The sequence below is a fragment of the Pristiophorus japonicus genome, chromosome 21 (assembly GCF_044704955.1).
Source record: "Pristiophorus japonicus isolate sPriJap1 chromosome 21, sPriJap1.hap1, whole genome shotgun sequence".
Lineage (NCBI taxonomy): Eukaryota > Metazoa > Chordata > Chondrichthyes > Pristiophoridae > Pristiophorus > Pristiophorus japonicus.
The window spans coordinates 85,710,871-85,729,732 of NC_091997.1; the positions used below are offsets into that span (position 1 = coordinate 85,710,871).

Here is an 18,862-nt window from a genome sequence, read left to right on the forward strand (position 1 = left end):
TGGAAATGGCGCAGCCTGCAAACTTGTTGATGGTGGCGCAGCCCGCAGGTTTGTTGATGGTCATGGAAGCGTTTGATAAATGATAAATCACCTGTCACAGCCCGCCAGATTAGGACTTGGACCAGCCAATATTCTCTCCTGTCCCTAGTAAAAAACTGTGTACTGCATGGGAGCTGGGCCAGCATCCCCGTTGAAATGCAAGAGCCAATCAAGCCATTCCAGTGGCGAAAGGACGAGCTGTCCATTCAGGCAGACTGGCTGTTGTGGGGTAACCGCGTAGTGCTACCAAAAAAGGGCAGGGAGACGTTCATCTCAGATCTCCACAGCACACATCTGGGTATAGTAATGATGAAAGCGATAGCCAGATCCCACATGTGGTGGCCCGGTATCGACTCTGACTTAGAGTCCTGTGTACGGCAATGCAGCGTGTGTGCTCAGTTGAGCAACGCACCCAGAGAGGCACCACTAAGTTTGTGGTCCTGGCCCTCCAGACCATGGTCGAGGATCCATGTCAACTATGCGGGCCCGTTTCTCAGTAAAATGTTCCTGGTGGTGGTGGATGCTTTTTCAAAATGGATTGAATGTGAAATAATGTCGAGAAGCACCGCCACCGCCACCATTGAAAGCCTGAGGGCCATGTTTGCCACCCACGGCCTGCCTGACATATTGGTCAGTAACAACGGGCCATGTTTCACCAGTGCCAAATTTAAAGAATTCATGAACCGCAATGGGATCAAACATGTCACCCTGTTTAAACCAGCCTGCAGTGGGCAGGCAGTGCGGGCAGTACAAACCATCAAACAGAGCCTTAAACGAGTCACAGAAGACTCACTCCAAACCCGCCTGTCCCGAGCAGTGCTCAGCTACTGCACGAGACCCCACTCGTTCACAGGGGTGCCCCCGATTGAGCTACTCATGAAAAGGACACTTAAAACCAGACTCTCGCTGGTTCAGCTCAACCTGCATGATCAGGTAGAGAGCAGACGGCAGCAACAAATATTAAACGATGGTCGCGCCACTGTGTCACGGGAAATTGATCTGAATGACCCTCTGTATGAGCGAAACTATGGACATGGTCCCAAGTGGATCGCGGGCACGGTGATAGCTAAAGAAGGGACTAGGGTGTTTGTAGTCAAACTAGACAATGGACAAATTTTCAGAAAGCACCTGGACCAAACGAGGCTGCGGTTCACAGGCTGCCCTGAACAACCCACAGCAGACACCACCTTTTTCGAGCCCACAACACACACCCACTGTCTATAAGCCGGCCCCGAAGGCCTGTTCCTCACTCTGGAGTGTCTGATTAAAGACTGAGGTCACTTTAACCTCCCTGTGTGAAGCCTCATCTGTGTTAGGAACACAATAAAAGGTGTTATATAAATACAAGTCGTTTTTAGTGTGGTTGAGTTGTTAAAAGAGGAAGAAGATTTCCTCTTTCATCACTTCTCTGTTTCTCTCACTGACCAGAATGTGATGGTGAAAGAGGCACCCAGCTTCTGAACGAGCTAGGAATGTGAAATGGCGCTTGGTGCTCTGTTTGTGGGTCTTTTCCTTCTGTTCCAACATGTTGTAGGTAAGGATCCATACTTTCAACTAATCCTCAACATGTTTATCTGGAAATATCAGTTTCTATCTGTACCTGAACGCGGAAATATAAGGATTGAAGGATATCGATTGCCATCAGTGCTGCTTTCACGCGGATGTTTAATGTACTCATATGACAGTTGTTGCTGAGGCATTTTAACACGGTTTAATCATGGGTGGTCAGTTTAAAATTGGCACTAAGAGAGTGAGGAGACAGATTAGGAGAACATTTTTTACACAGAGGTTTGTTTTGCCACAGGCAGTGGTTGACGCAGAGACATTTTCATCTTTTGAAGGAAAACTGGAAAACATTTGAAGCAGAGGAAGATTTGGGGCTGTGGAGAGAGCGAGGCAATGGGTTTGCTCTGGCAAAGAGCCAGCACTGGCACGATGGGCCCAATTGCCTCCTTCTGTGCTGCAAACGTCTTTGGTTCAACTCCTGTCTTAAAACAGTGCAGGGATGAAATACAAGAACACTGCTGATCCTATCCCAATTTCCCTTACTGCAGAACCATATCTCACTCTAAGAATGAAATAGTGGAAGATTTAGAAGAGTTAGAAGGATTTGCTGATGGGCTTTAATGGAGAGAGGGGGTGGGAAGTCCGTGCAGAGCATAAATGCGGCATGGAGCAGTTGGGCCGAATGGCCTGTTTCTGTGCCGAACATTCCATGTAATTCTGTGTAAGATTTTGTGCTCAGACTCGATCATTGGGAGCTCTGAAGTAACAATTATATTTGATGACTCAGCCGAGCCTCACACCATTAAAGGGTGGAGACCACACTGGGCGGGGCCCACGACACCACTCGGACCAGGGCTCGAAATCAACACCACTGGCAAAATGGAGCAGCTCAGAGCTTTCTGTACATTACAGACCGTCCATTCCGCGATTGTTCTGTAAGGAAAGGGGAACCGACACTGTGATTGGAGGGGGTGGGAGGGTTCCCAATCGAGACTGTCTATCCAGACTGTGTAAGGGGTGGGGGATGGTGACTCTATCCAGACTGTGTAATGGAGCATTTCTAACCTGACTCTGTGAAATTTTAGGAGTGGGGTGGGTAGAAACAGATTCCGTGTAATATGAGCAGTCTGCAGGCAGACTCTGTTCCTGAAATGATAATTGACGTCTCCCCGATCGGTCCAAATCAGCATGGATTTATGAAAGGGAAATCATGCTTGACAAATCTTCTAGAATTTTTTGAGGATGTAACTAGTAGAGTGGACAAGGGAGAACCAGTGGATGTGGTGTATTTGGACTTTCAAAAGGCTTTTGACAAGGTCCCACACAAGAGATTAGTGTGCAAAATTAAGGCACATGGGATTGGGGTAATGTATTAACGTGGTAGAGAACTGGTTGGCAGCCAGGATCAAAGAGTGGGAATAAACGGGTACTTTTCAGAATGGCAGGCAATGACTAGTGAGGTACCGCAAGGTTCAGTGCTGGGACCCCAGCTATTTACAATATATATTAATGATTTGGACGAAGGAATTGAATGTAATATCTCCAAGTTTGCAGATGACACAGTGTGAGCTGCGAGGAGGATGCTAAGAGGCTGCAGGGTGACTTGGACAGGTTAGGTGAGTGGGCAAATGCATGGCAGATGCAGTATACCGTGGATAAGTGTGAGGTTATGCACTTTGGTGGCAAAAACAGGAAGGCAGATTATTATCTAAATGGTGACAGATTAGTAAAAGGGGAGGTGCAACGAGACCTGAGTGTCATGGTACATCAGTCAATGAAAGTAGGCATGCAGGTTCAGCAGACAGTAAAGAAAGCAAATGGCATGTTGGCCTTCATAGCGAGAGGATTTGAGTATAGGAGCAGGGAGGTCTTGCTGCAGTTGTACAGGGCCTTAGTGAGACCACACCTTGAGTATTATGTGCAGTTTTGGTCTCCTAATCTGAGGAAGGACATTCTTGCTATTGAGGGAGTGCAGCGAAGGTTCACCAGACTGATTCCCGGGATAGCAGGACTGGCATATGAAGAAAGACTGGATCGACTAGGCTTATATTCACTGGAATTTAGAAGAATGAGAGGGGATCTCATGGAAGCATATAAAATTCTGACGGGATTGGACAGGTTAAATGCAGGAAGAATGTTCCCGATGTTGGGGAAGTCCAGAACCAGGGGTCACAGTCTAAGGATTAGGGGTAAGCCATCTAGGACTGAGATGAGGAGAATCTTTTTCACCCAGAGAATTGTGAATGTATGGAATTCTCTACCACAGAAAGTTGTTGAGTCCAGTTCGTTGGTTATATTCAAAAGGGAGTTAGATGTGGCCATTGCGGCTAAAGGGATCAGGACGTATAGAGAGAAGGCAGGAGTGGGGTACTGAGGTTGAATGACCTACTCCTGCACTTATTTTCTATGTTTCTGTATTTCTATCCTCAGTCTAAACATGGCTGATGTCTGAGTTACAACCGAGTCTGACGGAGATGTGGTTTGGTGTTTGTTCGAGCTCTGGTGCAATAATGATCTATAGTATAGACACATCTGGGTCAGTGAGTGGAGAGTTTCTAGGTGCAGTCTGTCAGGGCCATTACAGGGGGGGATTGCGTGTATCAGATGCTCAAGTTGTAAACACAAATCCCTATCAGCCGCTCCATGATACCCAACCAATCAGAGCTCTGCTAACTTCTCCATCGCAGCTTATCATCTTAACCAGCAGGAAATGAGCTTCTGAACACAATGCAAGCAGAAATTATCGTTCTGACAATCTAGATGTGCTGATCAGAAATCTGTTCATTACAAGAAAAAAAGAAAGTCTTGCATTTCTATAGCACCTTCTACAACCTCACAATGTCCCAAAGCTATTTAAAGCCAATGAAGTACTTCTGAAGTGCAATCTCTGTTGATATGTAGAAAATGCGACAGCCCATTTTCACACAGCTAGGTCCCACAAACAGTAAAGTCTCATGTAAAAAAAACACACCTCTGACAGTATAGCACTCCCTCAGCACTGCACTGGGTGGTCGGCCTAGATTTTGTGCTCAAGTCTCTGGAGTGGGACTTGAACCCACAACCTTCTGACATCAGAAGCGACAGTGCTACCCACTGAACCACAGTTGACATCATGACAACAAGAACTGGAACTCATAGAGAGCGCTTAAAGTGGGGCAGGGCCTTGTGGTGTTTTGCAAATGTGGAAGTGCGGGGAAGGACGTGAGCTCGAGGTAGGAGAAGAGTGAGTGGAAGTGGCAAAAGGCTCGGTTGGAGAGGTAAGTTTTAAAGAACCTTTTGCAGATGCCAAAGATGTGCCAAGGTGGAGGGTGAGGGGTTAAGGGAGAGAATAGCAGAGTGTGGGGCATAAAGGCTGAGGGCTGAGCAAGTGGTGAAGGTTAAGGTTTCTTAAATCAATGCAGTGGGCCACAGAGGAGGCCAAAGTCAGATGAGGCCATGGAAGGATTGGTATTTATTTTTTTAAACCTTGGATGTGGTCGTCACTGGAAATGTCAGCATTTAGTCTCTAGTTTTCCTTGAGAAGGTGGTAGTGACCCTTCCTCTTGAACCGTTAAGTCCGTGTGGTGAACACTTTCCACAATGCTGGTAGCGAGGGAGTTTCAGGATTTTCATCCAGCGACGATGAAGGAACAGCATTATACTTACAAGTCAGGATGGTGTGTCACTTGGAGAACTTGTAGGTGATCATGCTCCCAAGCGTCTGCTGCCCTCGTTCTTCTATGTGGTAGAAGTCGTGGGTTTAGGAGGTGCTGTCGAAGAAGTCTTGGCAAGTTACTGCAGAGCATCTTGTAGATGGTACACACTGCAGCCATGTTGCGCCGGTGGTGGAGGGAGTGAATGCTGAAGGTGGTGGATGGGGTGCCAAAATGTGATCCTGTTTATCCTGGATGGTGTGGAGTTTCTTGAGTGTTGTCGCAGCTGCACTCACCCAGGCAAGTGGAGAGTGTTGTAGGGCGCTTTCAAGGCAAAGGCACCTGCTGAATATATGTATGTATGTGTAAAATTGTAGCCAGATATAAAATGGCTGCCCGGGATTCCGCAAAGCCCGAGGGGAATTCAGCTAACCAGTTTGACTAACTTTCTGGGTAGCTGATGACACTGCATTTCCTTGTACAGGAACACTGGAAAGGGAGAGCTCAGCAGATGTCCCGAATCAACAAACCTCAGACAAGATGTCCTAGCAGAATATTGAACAAAGGGATTCCTGTAACTGTGTTAAGATAAGGAGGTTAGGCACAGAACCCAAGGACAATAAAGATAAGGAGGTCTGAAGAATATCACGAGGGCATGAGTAAGTTCCAGCTAAACATGAGATGATCATGCAGGCCCCTGGTGTCTGGGGGACCAATTCTATTGGCCCAGAGGAATCGATTTGTAATCTATAATCCTTATGATTGGATTGTGTCCAGCCGACATAGGCTGCGTAATTGTAATGAACTGGTATAAAACATATAAATACTGATGAATTTCTTTGTTCAGCAGTGAGTAGTGCCTGGAGTAACCCAGAGGTTTTCTCCCCGCCGACGTAATAAAAACCGTTTTGATGATGGAACCGACTCAGAGTGACGAGTGATTCTTCCAGGATTTCATTCGCGCTAACAGAGAGTATTCCATCACACTCCTGACTTGTGCCTTGTAGGTGATGGAGAGAGTTTGGGGAGTCAGGAGGTGAGACACTCACCGCAGAATACCCAGCCTCTGACCACAGTATTTATGTAGCTGGTCCAGTTTTATTTTTGACCGATGATGACCCCTGACCATCCCTCCCTCAGATGTTGATGGTGGAGGATTTGATGATGTAATGCCGTTGAATGTCAGGAAATGGTTAGACCCTTTCTTGTTGGAGATTGTCATTGCCTGGGACTTGTTGTGAATGGAGCTGAACACTGTGCAATCATCAGCGAACATTCACACTTCTGACCTTATGATGGAGGGAGGGTCATTGATGAAGCAGTTGAAGATGGTTGGGCCCAGGACATTGCCTTGAGGAAGCGTCCTAGGAGGGTAAAGAGCAGTTTTTAACTCAATGCCTTAGGGGGAGGTCAGTGAGGACAGGAGGGGTTGGTGAGTAGGATGCCATACGGGACAGGATGAAACCGATGAAGAAAGGATTGTAGATATCCATGTTCATGGAGATGAAATTGTGGAGGAGAGTTCTAGTGGCACTGAGAATGAGATAGGAATGGAAGCAGCAATCTTTGGGAGGTGAGTCATGACATCTGGTGGAGGGCTAGATGTGGGTTTGAGGTACAGCTCAGGGTCAAATAGGTATAGTGGAGCTGAAGGGAATGGCTTTGCTTTTTCTGGGGAAAGGCCTGGTCTGTCTCGAACCTGATGCCAGCTAAGAAATCGGACAGTACAGCACTGAGGACATTGATGGAGAGGTGAAGTGAGGTATCGACTTGGCTACGTATGGAAGCTGACTCCTTGATAATGTTCCTGAGAAATAGCATGTATATGTGGAATATAGGAGAGGACCAAGGATGGAGCCTTGGGTGGACATGGGGCGACCATTGCACACGGGAGGAGAACAATTCCTGAGGATGTGAGAAAGATAGGAGTGGATGTATTTAACAGCAGTGCCACAAAGGTGGGCCATTGGAGAACCATTGGAGAAGGTTCACTGTGTCAAGGGCCTTTAAGCTGTTGAGGAAGATAAGGAAGGATAATACACTATGGTTGTAAACACACAGGATATTGTTGTTAATTTTGATAAGGATGCGCTTATTTGTACTGCAAAAATGGCCAACATGTTCCACCTTTTGTTTCTGATTGGTCCCCTTGGAGAATAAGCCACACCCTGAAGTTTCACAGGAATGTGTAACTGGAACCACCTATCCCAAGGTCTCACTGACTTTGCAAATTGTAACTCGATCCACTTTGACTTCCTGAAGTGACAGAGGTCAGAGCTCCAAAGAAGATAGCAAGGGCCAACCAAAGTACCTTGCCCCAGTCCAAGTACATCCCTCCCCCAGCCGAAGGGTCTTACCCTAGTCCAAGTGCATGCCTCCCCCAGCCGAAGTGCCTTACCCTAGTCCAAGTGCATGCCTCCCCCAGCCAAAGTGCCTTGTCCCAGCGCAAGTACATCCACTCCCTTCCGCCCTATCCTCCCACACCATAGATGGGGCAGGGATTGTGTACGGATTGGTAACAGGTTTATTGGCTGTGAAGTGAATAGTGACAGTGTGGTGACTTCTGGATATCATTCACTCCAACGATGTCCCTTGTAGGGGGTTGGAAGAACATGATCTGTCTTCCTTCCAATCATGTCTCTCCCCACAACTGCTCTCTCTCCCCACAGTCTCTCTCTCTCTCTACCCCCAATCTCTCTCTCTCTCTCTCTTCCCTCAATTTCTCTCTCCTCCCAGTCTCGCTCACTTTCCCGCTCCCCCCAGCCCCTCTCACCACCACCGCCCCAGTCTCTTTCTCCCCCTCCCCCCAGTCTCACTCTGCCTCTCGCTATCGCCCCCCGCCAGCTGCTCTCGGGCCCACGCTGGTCGGAGGGAGGGTGGGCGGGTTCGGTGCCTCAGGTCCTGCGTCACGGCACCACATGGATGGAATGATTTAGGCGGGGAGGGGGCAGAGCTTGACAGGGGCGGGGCTTGTCACCTGTCAGTCAAAAAAGTGCAGTATAGTCATGGGGGGCGGGGCTTGACAGACGCCTGTCTGTCAAAAAAAGTACAGTACAAATAGTTACATCGTTTTGATAAGGCTGGTCTTGCTGATCAGTGTCATTCAAACCATACACATTGTCAACAAGCGTTAATGAAACAATTTGGAAGCTGTAAATTGACATCAAGTGGATACGCTAATTTACAGACTGTGGCAAAGAATTCTATGAAAGGAACAATAAACTGGCCTATTACCAAGCCATTGTGCAGAGCATAATTTCCTATGAGAGGCTTTGTTTCACGTTGACTGTTTAATGAGCTTTCCTGTCTCTATCTCTATCCCATTCTGCCCTTTCCCCGCAGGATCCACTTATCTCTTCTTCCTAAGACCAGGAGATGTCACCACTCTGCAATGCAACGTGCCCACCGGTGCTGGGAATAAAGTAACCTTGTGCAACTCCAGTGATCCCGGGTCAGAAATGGGTAAAATAAAATGTAAGAACGAAAAGCCATGTTATGAAAATATCGGTCCTCAGGGGAAAAAAGGACACAGTGAGCCAGAGTGTACAAAATGCAAATTAAATGACCATGAAACGGAGTCTCTGACATTCGCTGTGAAGACGATTAACTCGATGGTGTTTACCTGCATGGCTCAAGATTCCACAGAAGGAGGGGCATTGGAGTGTCCGTCCTGGCTCACACTGTCACAGCCGGGATGTGAAAACCACGACTTGTTCTTTGTGATAACCCAGGATGGTAGGTGCACTGGGGCAATATCGCGGGAGGGATCGGGGCAGGTATTGGGGGAGGGATTGTTGTGGGAACATTAGGGGTAATTTAAGGTAAGGTATTAGGCGAGATATTAGAGGAGATATTAGAGAGACGTTGGGGAGATATTAGAAGAGGTTTTCGGGCAGATAGCTGTCATTGCCTTCATTAAGATGAAATTACCTTGTGTGTAGATAAAGAGTAATAGTGAGAAGTAGCTGGCACGGGTTTCAAACTGTCCAGGAGGTAAGAGACATGGTAGGTGGGGGAATGCGGTGGATGCAGTGTACATGGACATTAGGAAATCCTTCGACTAAGTATCACATTGGAGATTATTATATTAACAAATATTCTTTTCAATGTTGTTTATAGATTCAACTGATATATTTTTGATTAAAGAAAATTTGTCGCTGACAGTGTCAGAGGGAGAGAATGTGACTTTACCCTGCCAGTTTGAGAATATAAAACCACTCCCCTTCACTCTGTTTTGGTTCAGATCTGGAAACGTCAACAAGTGTCTGCACTCTGTTCACACTGAGGATCATGCTGCACATTCTAACACACGTTGCTGTGTGGATAGAGAGTCATCACAAAGAATCTCTACCCAAAGCTCACACAATCCTTTGGTTAGCCGCCAGTCTCACAACCTTACTATTCACTCAGCGGGCCTGGTGGACACTGGGAGGTATCTCTGTGCTGTACACAGTCAGGATTCAGGGAAACCTGTCTGGAAGATTGCAGCAAACATCTCCCTTGTGACAGAGCCCAGTGCAGAAACTTCAGACACTCCCACCTCAACATCTGGAATATCCTCAGAGAGCAGCAGCATAACTTGTACAAATACTCAAAGTAAGTGATGCAATCTAAAACATAATGTGAACCATTTAATATCAATAATTCAAGGTGTGAGATTCCAGGTCCATTGTCCAGTTTGTACCCTTTAGAAGTTACTTTGATTTCCTTCCTTTGCCATTGCACTATTCTAGATTGTAACCAGAAAAGTATGTTCCTCAGCCCAGGTAACCAGTGTAATGAGCAGCAGGAAATCTTCAGACACTCCCACCTCAACATCTGGAATATCCTCAGTGACCGGAAGCATTACTCCTACAAATATACAAAGTAAGTGATACAATCTAGAGCATGATGTGAACCATTTTATATCAATAATTCAATATAAATAATATAAGTAATTCTTTCACACAATGTCCCAGACTCCTCCATCACCTTCCCAGGGTATGTCCGGTCCCACCGGCAGGACAGACCCACCAGAGGTGGCGGCACAGTGGTATACAGTTGGGAGATAGTGGTCCTGGGAGTCATAGAAACATAGAAACATAGAAAATAGGTGCAGGAGTAGGCCATTCGGCCCTTCAAGCCTGCACCGCCATTCAATGAGTTCATGGCTGAACATGAAACTTCAGTACCCCATTCCTGCTTTCTCGCCATACCCCTTGATCCCCCGAGTAGTAAGGACTACATCTAACTCCTTTTTGAATATATTTAGTGAATTGGCCTCAACAACTTTCTGTGGTAGAGAATTCCACGGGTTCACCACTCTCTGGGTGAAGAAGTTTCTCCTCATCTCGGTCCTAAATGGCTTACCCCTTATCCTTAGACTGTGACCCTTGGTTCTGGACTTCCCCAACATTGGGAACATTCTTCCTGCATCTAACCTGTCTAAACCCATCAGAATTTTAAACGTTTCTATGAGATCCCCTCTCATTCTTCTGAACTCCTCAACATTGACTCCCTAACATCGTAAAGTCTCATGGCATCAGGTCAAACATGGGCAAGGAAACCTCCTGCTGATTACCACCAACCGCCCTCCCTCAGTTGATAAATCAGTACTCCTCCATGTTGAACAGCACTTGGAAGAAGCACTGAGTGGTTCGGTAGCACCACTACTGACCGACCTAGCCTCGTCCTGAAGGACATCCTTGCCAGACTGGGCCTATGGCAGATGGTGAAAGAACCAACATGAGGGAAAAACATACATGACCACATCCTCACCAATCTACCTGTCACAGATGCATCTGTCCATGACAGTATTGGAAAGAGTGACCACTGCACAGTCCTTGTGGAGACAAAGTCCCATCTTCACACTAAGGACACCCCTGCATCATGTTGTGTGGGTCTACCACTGTACTAAATGGGATCTCAGTGTCAGTATTCTATGGACAAATACGTAAGCTGCTCCAAGATTAATGTGCTCATCTAAACTGCGATCTCTGAAAACCAGGGAGGTCCTGAGGGAGGGAGGGAAGGGGTCAGTAGGAATGTGTGTGTGTGTGTGTGTGTGTGTGTGTGTGTGCTAGGCCTGTGCAGCAGAGCCTAGTCTCCAATCATCTTGGGTCCCCTTGCCATTGGACCAAGACCCAGCTCTGTCAAGTCTGTGTGGTGGCTGGTGTGCAACGGCCACCCCATATTAAAAGGATTTATGGTGCATAGGCATCTTCCACCCTTTAAAATGAAGTTCGAGATCTGGCCCGCATTAGTCTCATCAGTCACCTTAGAACTCATTTTAGTGTGGAAGCAAGTCATGCTCAACTCCGGGGCACTGCCTAAGAAGAGAGAAGAAGAAATGGGATAGATTCAGAAAAGACCTTGCAGATAAAACTGGGCATTCATGAGGGCCATCATCAGCAGCAGAATTGTATTCCACAACAATCTGTGACCTCATGTCCCGGCATATCCCTCACTCTACCATTACAATTAAGCCAGGGGACCAACCCTGGTTCAATGAAGCGTGTAAAAGAGCATGCCAGGAGCAGCACCAAGCACACCTAAAAATGAGGTGCCAACCTGCTGTAGCTACACTACATGCATGCTAAACAGCACATGCAGCATGCTATAGGCAGAGTGAAGCGATTCCACAACCAACGGATCAGATCAAAGCTCTGCAGTCCTGCCACATGCAGTCATGAATGGTGGTGGACAATTAAACAACTAAGGGGAAGAGGCTCCATGAACATCCCCATCCTCCATGATGGCAAAGCCAGCACGTGAGTGCAAAAGACAAGCAGAAGTGTTTGCAACCATCTTCAGCCAGAAGTGGTGTGCGGATGATTCATCTCGGCCTCCTCCGGAGGTCCCCAATATCACAGAAAACAGTCTTCAGCCAATTTGATTCACTCCATGTCATATCAAGAAATAGCTGACGCACTGGATACGGCAAAGTCTATGGGCCCCGACAGTATCCCGACTGCAGTGCTGAAGACTTTTGTCCCACAACTTACCCTGCCTCTATCCAAGCTGTTCCATTAAAGCTACATCACTGGCGTCTACCCAACAAAGTGGAGAATTGCCCAGGTATGTATGTTCATGATTGCAGTCTTCTGTTCCATTTGCAACCCCTCAGATAATAAAGCAGTCCATGTCTGTATGCAGCAAGACCTGGACAACATTCAGACTTTGACTGATAAGTGGCAAGTAACATTTGCGCAACACAAGTGCCAGGGAATGACCATCTCCAACAAGAGAGAGTCTAACCACCTTCACTTGATATTCAACGGCATTACCTTCACTGAATCCCCACCATCAACTTCCTAGGGGTCAGCATTGACCAGAAACTTAACTGGACCAGTCACATAATTGCTGTGGCTAGAAGAGCAGGTCAGAGGCTGGGTATTCTGCGGCGAGTGTCTCACCTCCTGACTCCCCAAAGTCTTTCCACCATCTACAAGGCACAAGTCAGGAGTGTGATGGAATGATGAGTTGAGCTCCAACAATTTGATGCTCGACACCATCAGGATTAAGGAGCCTGCTTGATTTGCATTCCAACCACATGTTAAACGTTCACTCCCTCCACAACCAGCGTACCGTGGCTGCAGTGTGTACCATCCACGATGCACTGCAGCAACTCACCAAGGCTTCTTCGGCAGCACCTCCCAAACCCGTGACCTCCACCATGTAGAAGATCAAGGGCAGTAGAATGGATTGTGACTTGGAGAGGAACATCCTCATCTCCAAGTTCCCCTCAGTCACACACCATCCTGACTTGTAAATATATCACTGATCTTTTATCGTCGCTGGTCAAAATCTTGGAACTCCCTCTCTAACAGCACTGTGGGAGTACCTTCATCACGTGGACTGCAGCGGTTCAAGAAGGTGGCTCACCACCACCTTCTCACGGGCAATAAGAGATGGGCAATAAATTTTGGCCTTGTCAATGATGCCCACATCCCATGACTGAATACAACAGAAATTAAGCGAGAGATTCAAGAGCAATTGTCCACTTTGTACCCATTAGACGTTGGTTCGATTTTCTTCCTTCGCAATTGCACTTTTCCAGATTGTAACAGAAAAGTATCTTCCTCGGCCCAGGTAACCAGTGTGATCAGCTGTACATATAAGACGGCATTGCACAAACTGAACTTAATGTTGCTTCTCCTATGCATTTCCAGACCCTGCCATCACTGTGAACGTAGCCATAGTGTGTCTGATTGTACTCATTTGCATTGTTGGGATAGTTTGCATTATTGGGGTAGTTTGCCGAAGGAAACGACAATCTGTCAAAGGTAAAGGTAAGCAAGAGCGTTAAAATGTTTGATCTAAATCTATAAAATTGTAAGAGCAGATTCCTTACATAGATTCTTACATTTATCTTTCCCATCTTACGGCATGTGTTGTGAAGGATCCTCAGCACCAGGACCCAGGTAGGGATGGGATTTGATCAGTATTTCGGCAGACTTTCTGTATAATTTTGCTCATTTAATGGAACATTTACAGGTTACTTTTCTTTGCTAACTGTAGGGCCGGTGATGTGCAGCTGACACAAGTGGCTGAATGTAAGTGACTAGAATTGCTGGCCAGCTCTTCCGATCCTGGCCCTTTGAGAGTTGAAACTAAAAGCACACATGGTGTTCCCGCCCTTCTGTCCAGGTTTCCCGTACTCTGTGGTTCCCAGGAAGGATCAGAGCGATGACAACGAGCCTGTTGCGTACTCGGTGACAAGAGTTCCAACGCCGTCGAGCCAGCCAAGGCCTGGTGAAGGAATGGAGAGCACTGGCCCAAACATTGACTCTACAGAGCATGTGTACTGTTTGATCGAGGAGTCAATGGTCAAAGGGTAAGCAGAGTGACAGCTGTCACCCCTCGGCTACGGTCAACACTGACCACAACTTTGTTTCAGGATGGAGGGTTAGAAGATCGTTAATGTAATGAAGGTGAGGGGAGCCCATGCTGGCAAATGGGTTACTTTTCCACTTTGGCCACACAGTATCACTTGGAGCACTCCAGATTAGGCACAGCGTAAAACTCCCTCTGGACTGTCCCAACAATGTTCCTCAACTCCAAGGTCAGGAGAGAGGTCAGACATCTTCACTTCTCACACCTCATGTCCTGTTTGAGTGGAAGGGCCAATTTAGAGGTAGTTTTGTACTGTGGCTCACATGAGCTGCAAACTGGATCGAGATGACCAAATTAATTTCATCAAGGACCATGAGAGAAAATGTGAGAGAAAGAAAGAGACAGAGAAAGACAGAGACAGAGACAGACAGTGATAGGTTCAGACAGAGACTGCGACAGAGACAGACAGACAGTGATAGATTCAGATAGAGACTGACCTGATATTGGAATAAAGGAGCACTATCAGAAAAGCATCACAGTGCCCTTATGAAGTTATCTTTTTTTTTTAAACTCTCTCAGGACAATATTTTGGCATATGTGACCATAGTGATCAATTTCGTCCAAATATTTTACTGAATGATTGGCAGTTTTAGGCAAGGAATTGGATTGAGGCTGAACACTCTTTGCAGAGAGGACAGCTTACATAGCAGACTCAGAGAGATAAAGAGAGATATGGAGACAGTAACAGAGACACAGAGAGACAGAGAGAGACAGAGAGAGACAGACAGAGAGCAACACAAAGAGAGAAAGAGAAAGAGAGACAGTGTTTTGGATCGATAATAATAGACCCAGGTTCGGGATCTGGGTGAATGTTAAATAATAGATAAGACAAATGAAGTAAAGAATTAAATACTGTTTACTGAGGGAAAAGAAATATTAATAAAAAAGTTTACGAAGAAAAGAGAAGTATGATAAGATGCAACAACGCTGACGGCCTTCGGCCTGTCGGGAACTCTGCAACGACGGCTGGTCTGGAGCCTTGGGGGTCCCGGCACCGCTCGCGAATCGCGGTCCAAGGTGAAGTTCGAAGAGCTAAGGGACAGTGCCGCTCCTTTATACTATTAAACAAAACATGGGTGCATGTGGCTTATGGCCAACTCCTAATCTGTAACACCCCAGCTGCTTGTCCACAAAGCATGAGATCTCGAGGCGCCGACAGTCTCATAATAAGCTGGTGTGCATCTCAAGATCGCTTCCCTCTCTCTCTCTCTATAGCAACAACAATCCACGAAGCATGGAGCAGAAACACACTGTAAATGACTAAATATCATAATTAACTTTATGTGATTAACCCTCTACAATCGAGACGGAGATAGACAGTGAGACGGGGATCGAATAACAGACAGAGAGCGAGAAACAGAGACAGAGAGAGAAACAGCAAGACCAGCAGAGACAGAGAGAGAGAGAGACAGAGAGAGAGACAGCGAGAGAGAGAGAGAGTGAGAGAGAGAGTGAGAGAGACAGTAAGAGAGACAGAGAGAGAGACAGCGAGAGAGAGAGACAAACAGAGAGAAAGAGAGAGAGATGGAGACAGGCAGAGAGGCAGCAAGAGAGAGAGAGAGAGAGAGAGAGACAGTGAAACAGGCAGAGAGAGACAGAGAGAGACGGAGACAGGCAGTGAGAGAGACAGAGACAGGCAGAGAGACAGCGAGAGAGAGAGAGAGAGAGAGAGAGTCAGCGAGACAGGAAGAGAGAGACAGAGACAGGCAGCGAGAGACAACGAGAGACAGTGAGACAGGCAGAGAGAGACAGAAAGAGACAGAGACAAAGAGAGAGTCTGAGAGAGAGAGAGAGAGAGAGAGAGAAAGACAGGCAAAGAGAGACAGTGAGAGAGAGAGAGAGAGACGGAGACAGTCAGACAGAGACAGCGAGAGAGAGAGAGAGAGAGAGAGGCAGAGACAGAGACAGAGAGAGCAACAGAGAGAGAGGCATAGAGAGAGACAGGGAGAGACGGTGATAGGCAGAGAGAGAGAGACAGAAAGAGAGAGACGGAGACAGATAGAAACAGCGAGAAAGAGAGAGAGACAGGCAAAGAGAGACAGAGACACAGAGAGACTCAGAGCGAGAGAGAGAAAGAGGCAGGCAGAGCGAGACAGAGAGAGAGACAGGGAGAGAGACCGAGAGAGAGAGATAGATGGAGAGAAAGAGAAAGAAACAGAGAGAAAGAGAATCGGTGAGACAATCCGAGAGTCAGAGAGTGACAGACAGAGTAACAGACAGAGAGTGACAGACAGAGAATGACAGACAGAGTGACAGACAGAGAGTGACAGACAGAGAGTGACAGACAGAGTGACAGACAGAGAGTGACAGACAGAGAGTGACAGTCAGAGAGTGACAGACAGAGAGTGACAGACAGAGAGTGACAGACAGAGTGACAGTCAGAGAGTGACAGTCAGAGAGTGACAGACAGAGAGTGACAGACAGAGAGTGACAGACAGAATCAGGGAAAATGAATGAGGGAATTTCAGGCTGGGTTAGACTGAAATCCAGGCCAGTGGGGAGAAAGTGACTGAATGTAGTTTCCACTTACAGCTGTTTAATATTGTTTGAATCATATGTTACTCATTTTTCACACATTTAATTTTCTGTTTTCCCAGTGATGACGGCAAAACTGAAATCCAGGCAGTAAAATGTAAGTCGTGGCAATCTTTCAGTATCTTTCATTATCTGTCCCCACATGGAAGTGAAACCCTCTTAATTTCTAGGCAGTGACCGCACGGACCATGTACCGCAGGTTGAAACCTCTTTAGCCATTGAACTCAAACCAGACGGCCAATCGCAGCCCAAAGAGGACAGTAAGGAGGATCCCGTTGCTCTGTCTAATGAGCAGACTTATTCTTTGATAGGTTGCCCGGGGACAGGGAGCCCAGGAGACACGGAGACAAGGTCTTGGCTGGAGGAAGATGATCCACAACCTGGCCCGTTAGAGATGGAAGAAAATCCTATTTATGCTAAAATAGAGGAAGCCTGAATGTGATTGAGTAATGGGAGAAAGGCAACGGATAACTTGGTTAAACTCATTGTGGTACTAGATTTTAAAATATATATTTTACACTGGGTATTGAACACTTTCCCACTGCAGACCCCCAGGGTGGGGGAGAATTCGACATTGTTGCACTGGATTTCTGGATGGATCATGGGTGCAAAAGAGGTCCAATTTAGGAGGCCAACCCACCATGCCCGAGTAGTGTCGGAAACATGTTTGATGCCATATTGGTTTGGGCCTGTAGAGGAGTCCCTGATGTAGGCGTTAGGCTCCTTTGAATATGCTAATAAGGGGCCTACCACTTGTTCCAGGATCCAAACCGGCCATTATCACATTGCTGTTTGTGGGACCTTGCTGTGTGCAAATTAGCTGCCACTTTTCCTAAATTACAACAGTGACTAAACTTCAAAAAATACTGAATTCGCTGTAAAGTGCTTTGCGATCTCCAGAGGTCATGAAAGGCGCTTGATAAATGCAAGTCTTTCAATTCATTCATTAATTTTGAGGGAAGGGAAACCACGCAGAATACAGGTGTACAACCGACGCTCGTTGAACACAAGTGCGTTTTCACAGATTGTAACATTGAAGCTGCTTGAAGCGCAGGATTGTGTGAGGAGATATCTTCTCCCAATGTTTCACAAATGATATAAAGCCGCTGGTGGCAGCTCCTTGCCTTTCCCGGTTTGTTCTGAGTTTTTGTGGCGACCGACACAGAACATGGAGACAGACTCAATGTGAGTTTCCACTCTCACCGACACCGGACGAGGGCGATGGGAACCCACGGTTGAAGAATATAACTGTAACACATTCGACGTGAAATTGGTCCTCGTCAGTTTCGACTTTGATGGAAATGAAATTCGGGCTCGGTGTGAAACGTGCGCTCGATTCGCGATGAGCTTCACACTGCTGGCGAAGAGCAACTTCACCCCCTTGGACTCTGCTTAGATAGAACAACGCATCGCTGGTGTGTAATACGCAAAATGGAACTTGTGTGATTGGAAGTCATTCAATAAACACTGTTTAAAAATTATAACTAAATGACGAGCTGTGTCATCTGTCCAGCAGGAATTTTATGGCTAACTAATTGAATGAATGAACTGATCTCAGTGAGGACACTGCATTTAGACTCAAGGGGAAGTGGGAGAAGGGAGGGGGAGTGGGGAGAGTGGGAGTGAGGAGGGTTTGAGGGGATTGGGAGGGATGTGTGAGTGGGCAGTGGGGAGTGGGAGGGAAGGGGGAGTGGGAGGGAGAGTGGGGAGTGAAGAGGGTGTGAGGGAAGGGGCAATGGAGAGTGGTAGGCTAGGGGGAGTGGGAGGGTGGAGTGGGGGGAGTGGGAGTGAGGAGGGTGTGGGGGGAGTGGGTTGGAGGGGGAGTGGAAGCAAATTTATGAGGACGCTGAGAGAAGTTCATGATTGTGTAAGAGAAAGTTTGGTATAAATTGTCAGCCCCCAGCAGATCACTAAAGAGTATTTTTAAAAGCATAAAACATTTCAATGTTGAACAATACATGTCTATCAGTAAGACAAAACGACTTTCACGCGAGAGTCACCAATCCCACACTCCTTGAGGGCAGCCATGCTCAAACGGGTCAGGGGTTAACTCTGTGACCCTCTGCTCCATTGTGTCTCCTTGAAGCAGAGCTCACTCTGACGGCAGGTTGGGGGGAGGGGGTGGGAGGGGACAGAGTCAGTGAATTAACCCTCATAACCCTGGCATTTGCCTCATTGTCCAGCCCTTGGCTTCAGCACGATCTCTGAAACAATGGGTGCCATTTGCAATATGAGCACCACACGCAAGGACTGGTGTGTAGCAAATCCAAACGAAC

The 18,862-nt window shown here is 47.0% G+C and overlaps 1 protein-coding gene across 5 annotated transcripts; it reads left to right on the forward strand.

Moving 5' to 3' along the window:
• The first annotated feature begins 1,428 nt into the window (after positions 1 to 1,428).
• Positions 1,429 to 18,075, forward strand: LOC139234161 (uncharacterized). 5 transcript variants are annotated; one of them, XM_070865169.1, is made up of 11 exons: positions 1,429 to 1,573; positions 5,662 to 5,836; positions 8,520 to 8,912; positions 9,297 to 9,773; positions 9,939 to 10,043; positions 13,328 to 13,447; positions 13,558 to 13,579; positions 13,677 to 13,711; positions 13,806 to 13,992; positions 16,649 to 16,683; positions 16,757 to 18,075. In XM_070865169.1, the coding sequence occupies exons 2-11, from the start codon at positions 5,833 to 5,835 to the stop codon at positions 17,020 to 17,022; spliced, it is 1,644 nt and encodes a 547-aa protein (XP_070721270.1). In that variant the 5' UTR covers positions 1,429 to 1,573; positions 5,662 to 5,832; the 3' UTR covers positions 17,023 to 18,075. The 5 variants fall into 5 exon arrangements, with proteins under 5 accessions (XP_070721270.1, XP_070721269.1, XP_070721272.1 ...); XM_070865168.1 differs by lacking the exon at positions 5,662 to 5,836; XM_070865171.1 differs by lacking the exon at positions 5,662 to 5,836 and having other exon boundaries at positions 16,898 to 18,075.
• Positions 18,076 to 18,862: the final 787 nt, after the last annotated feature.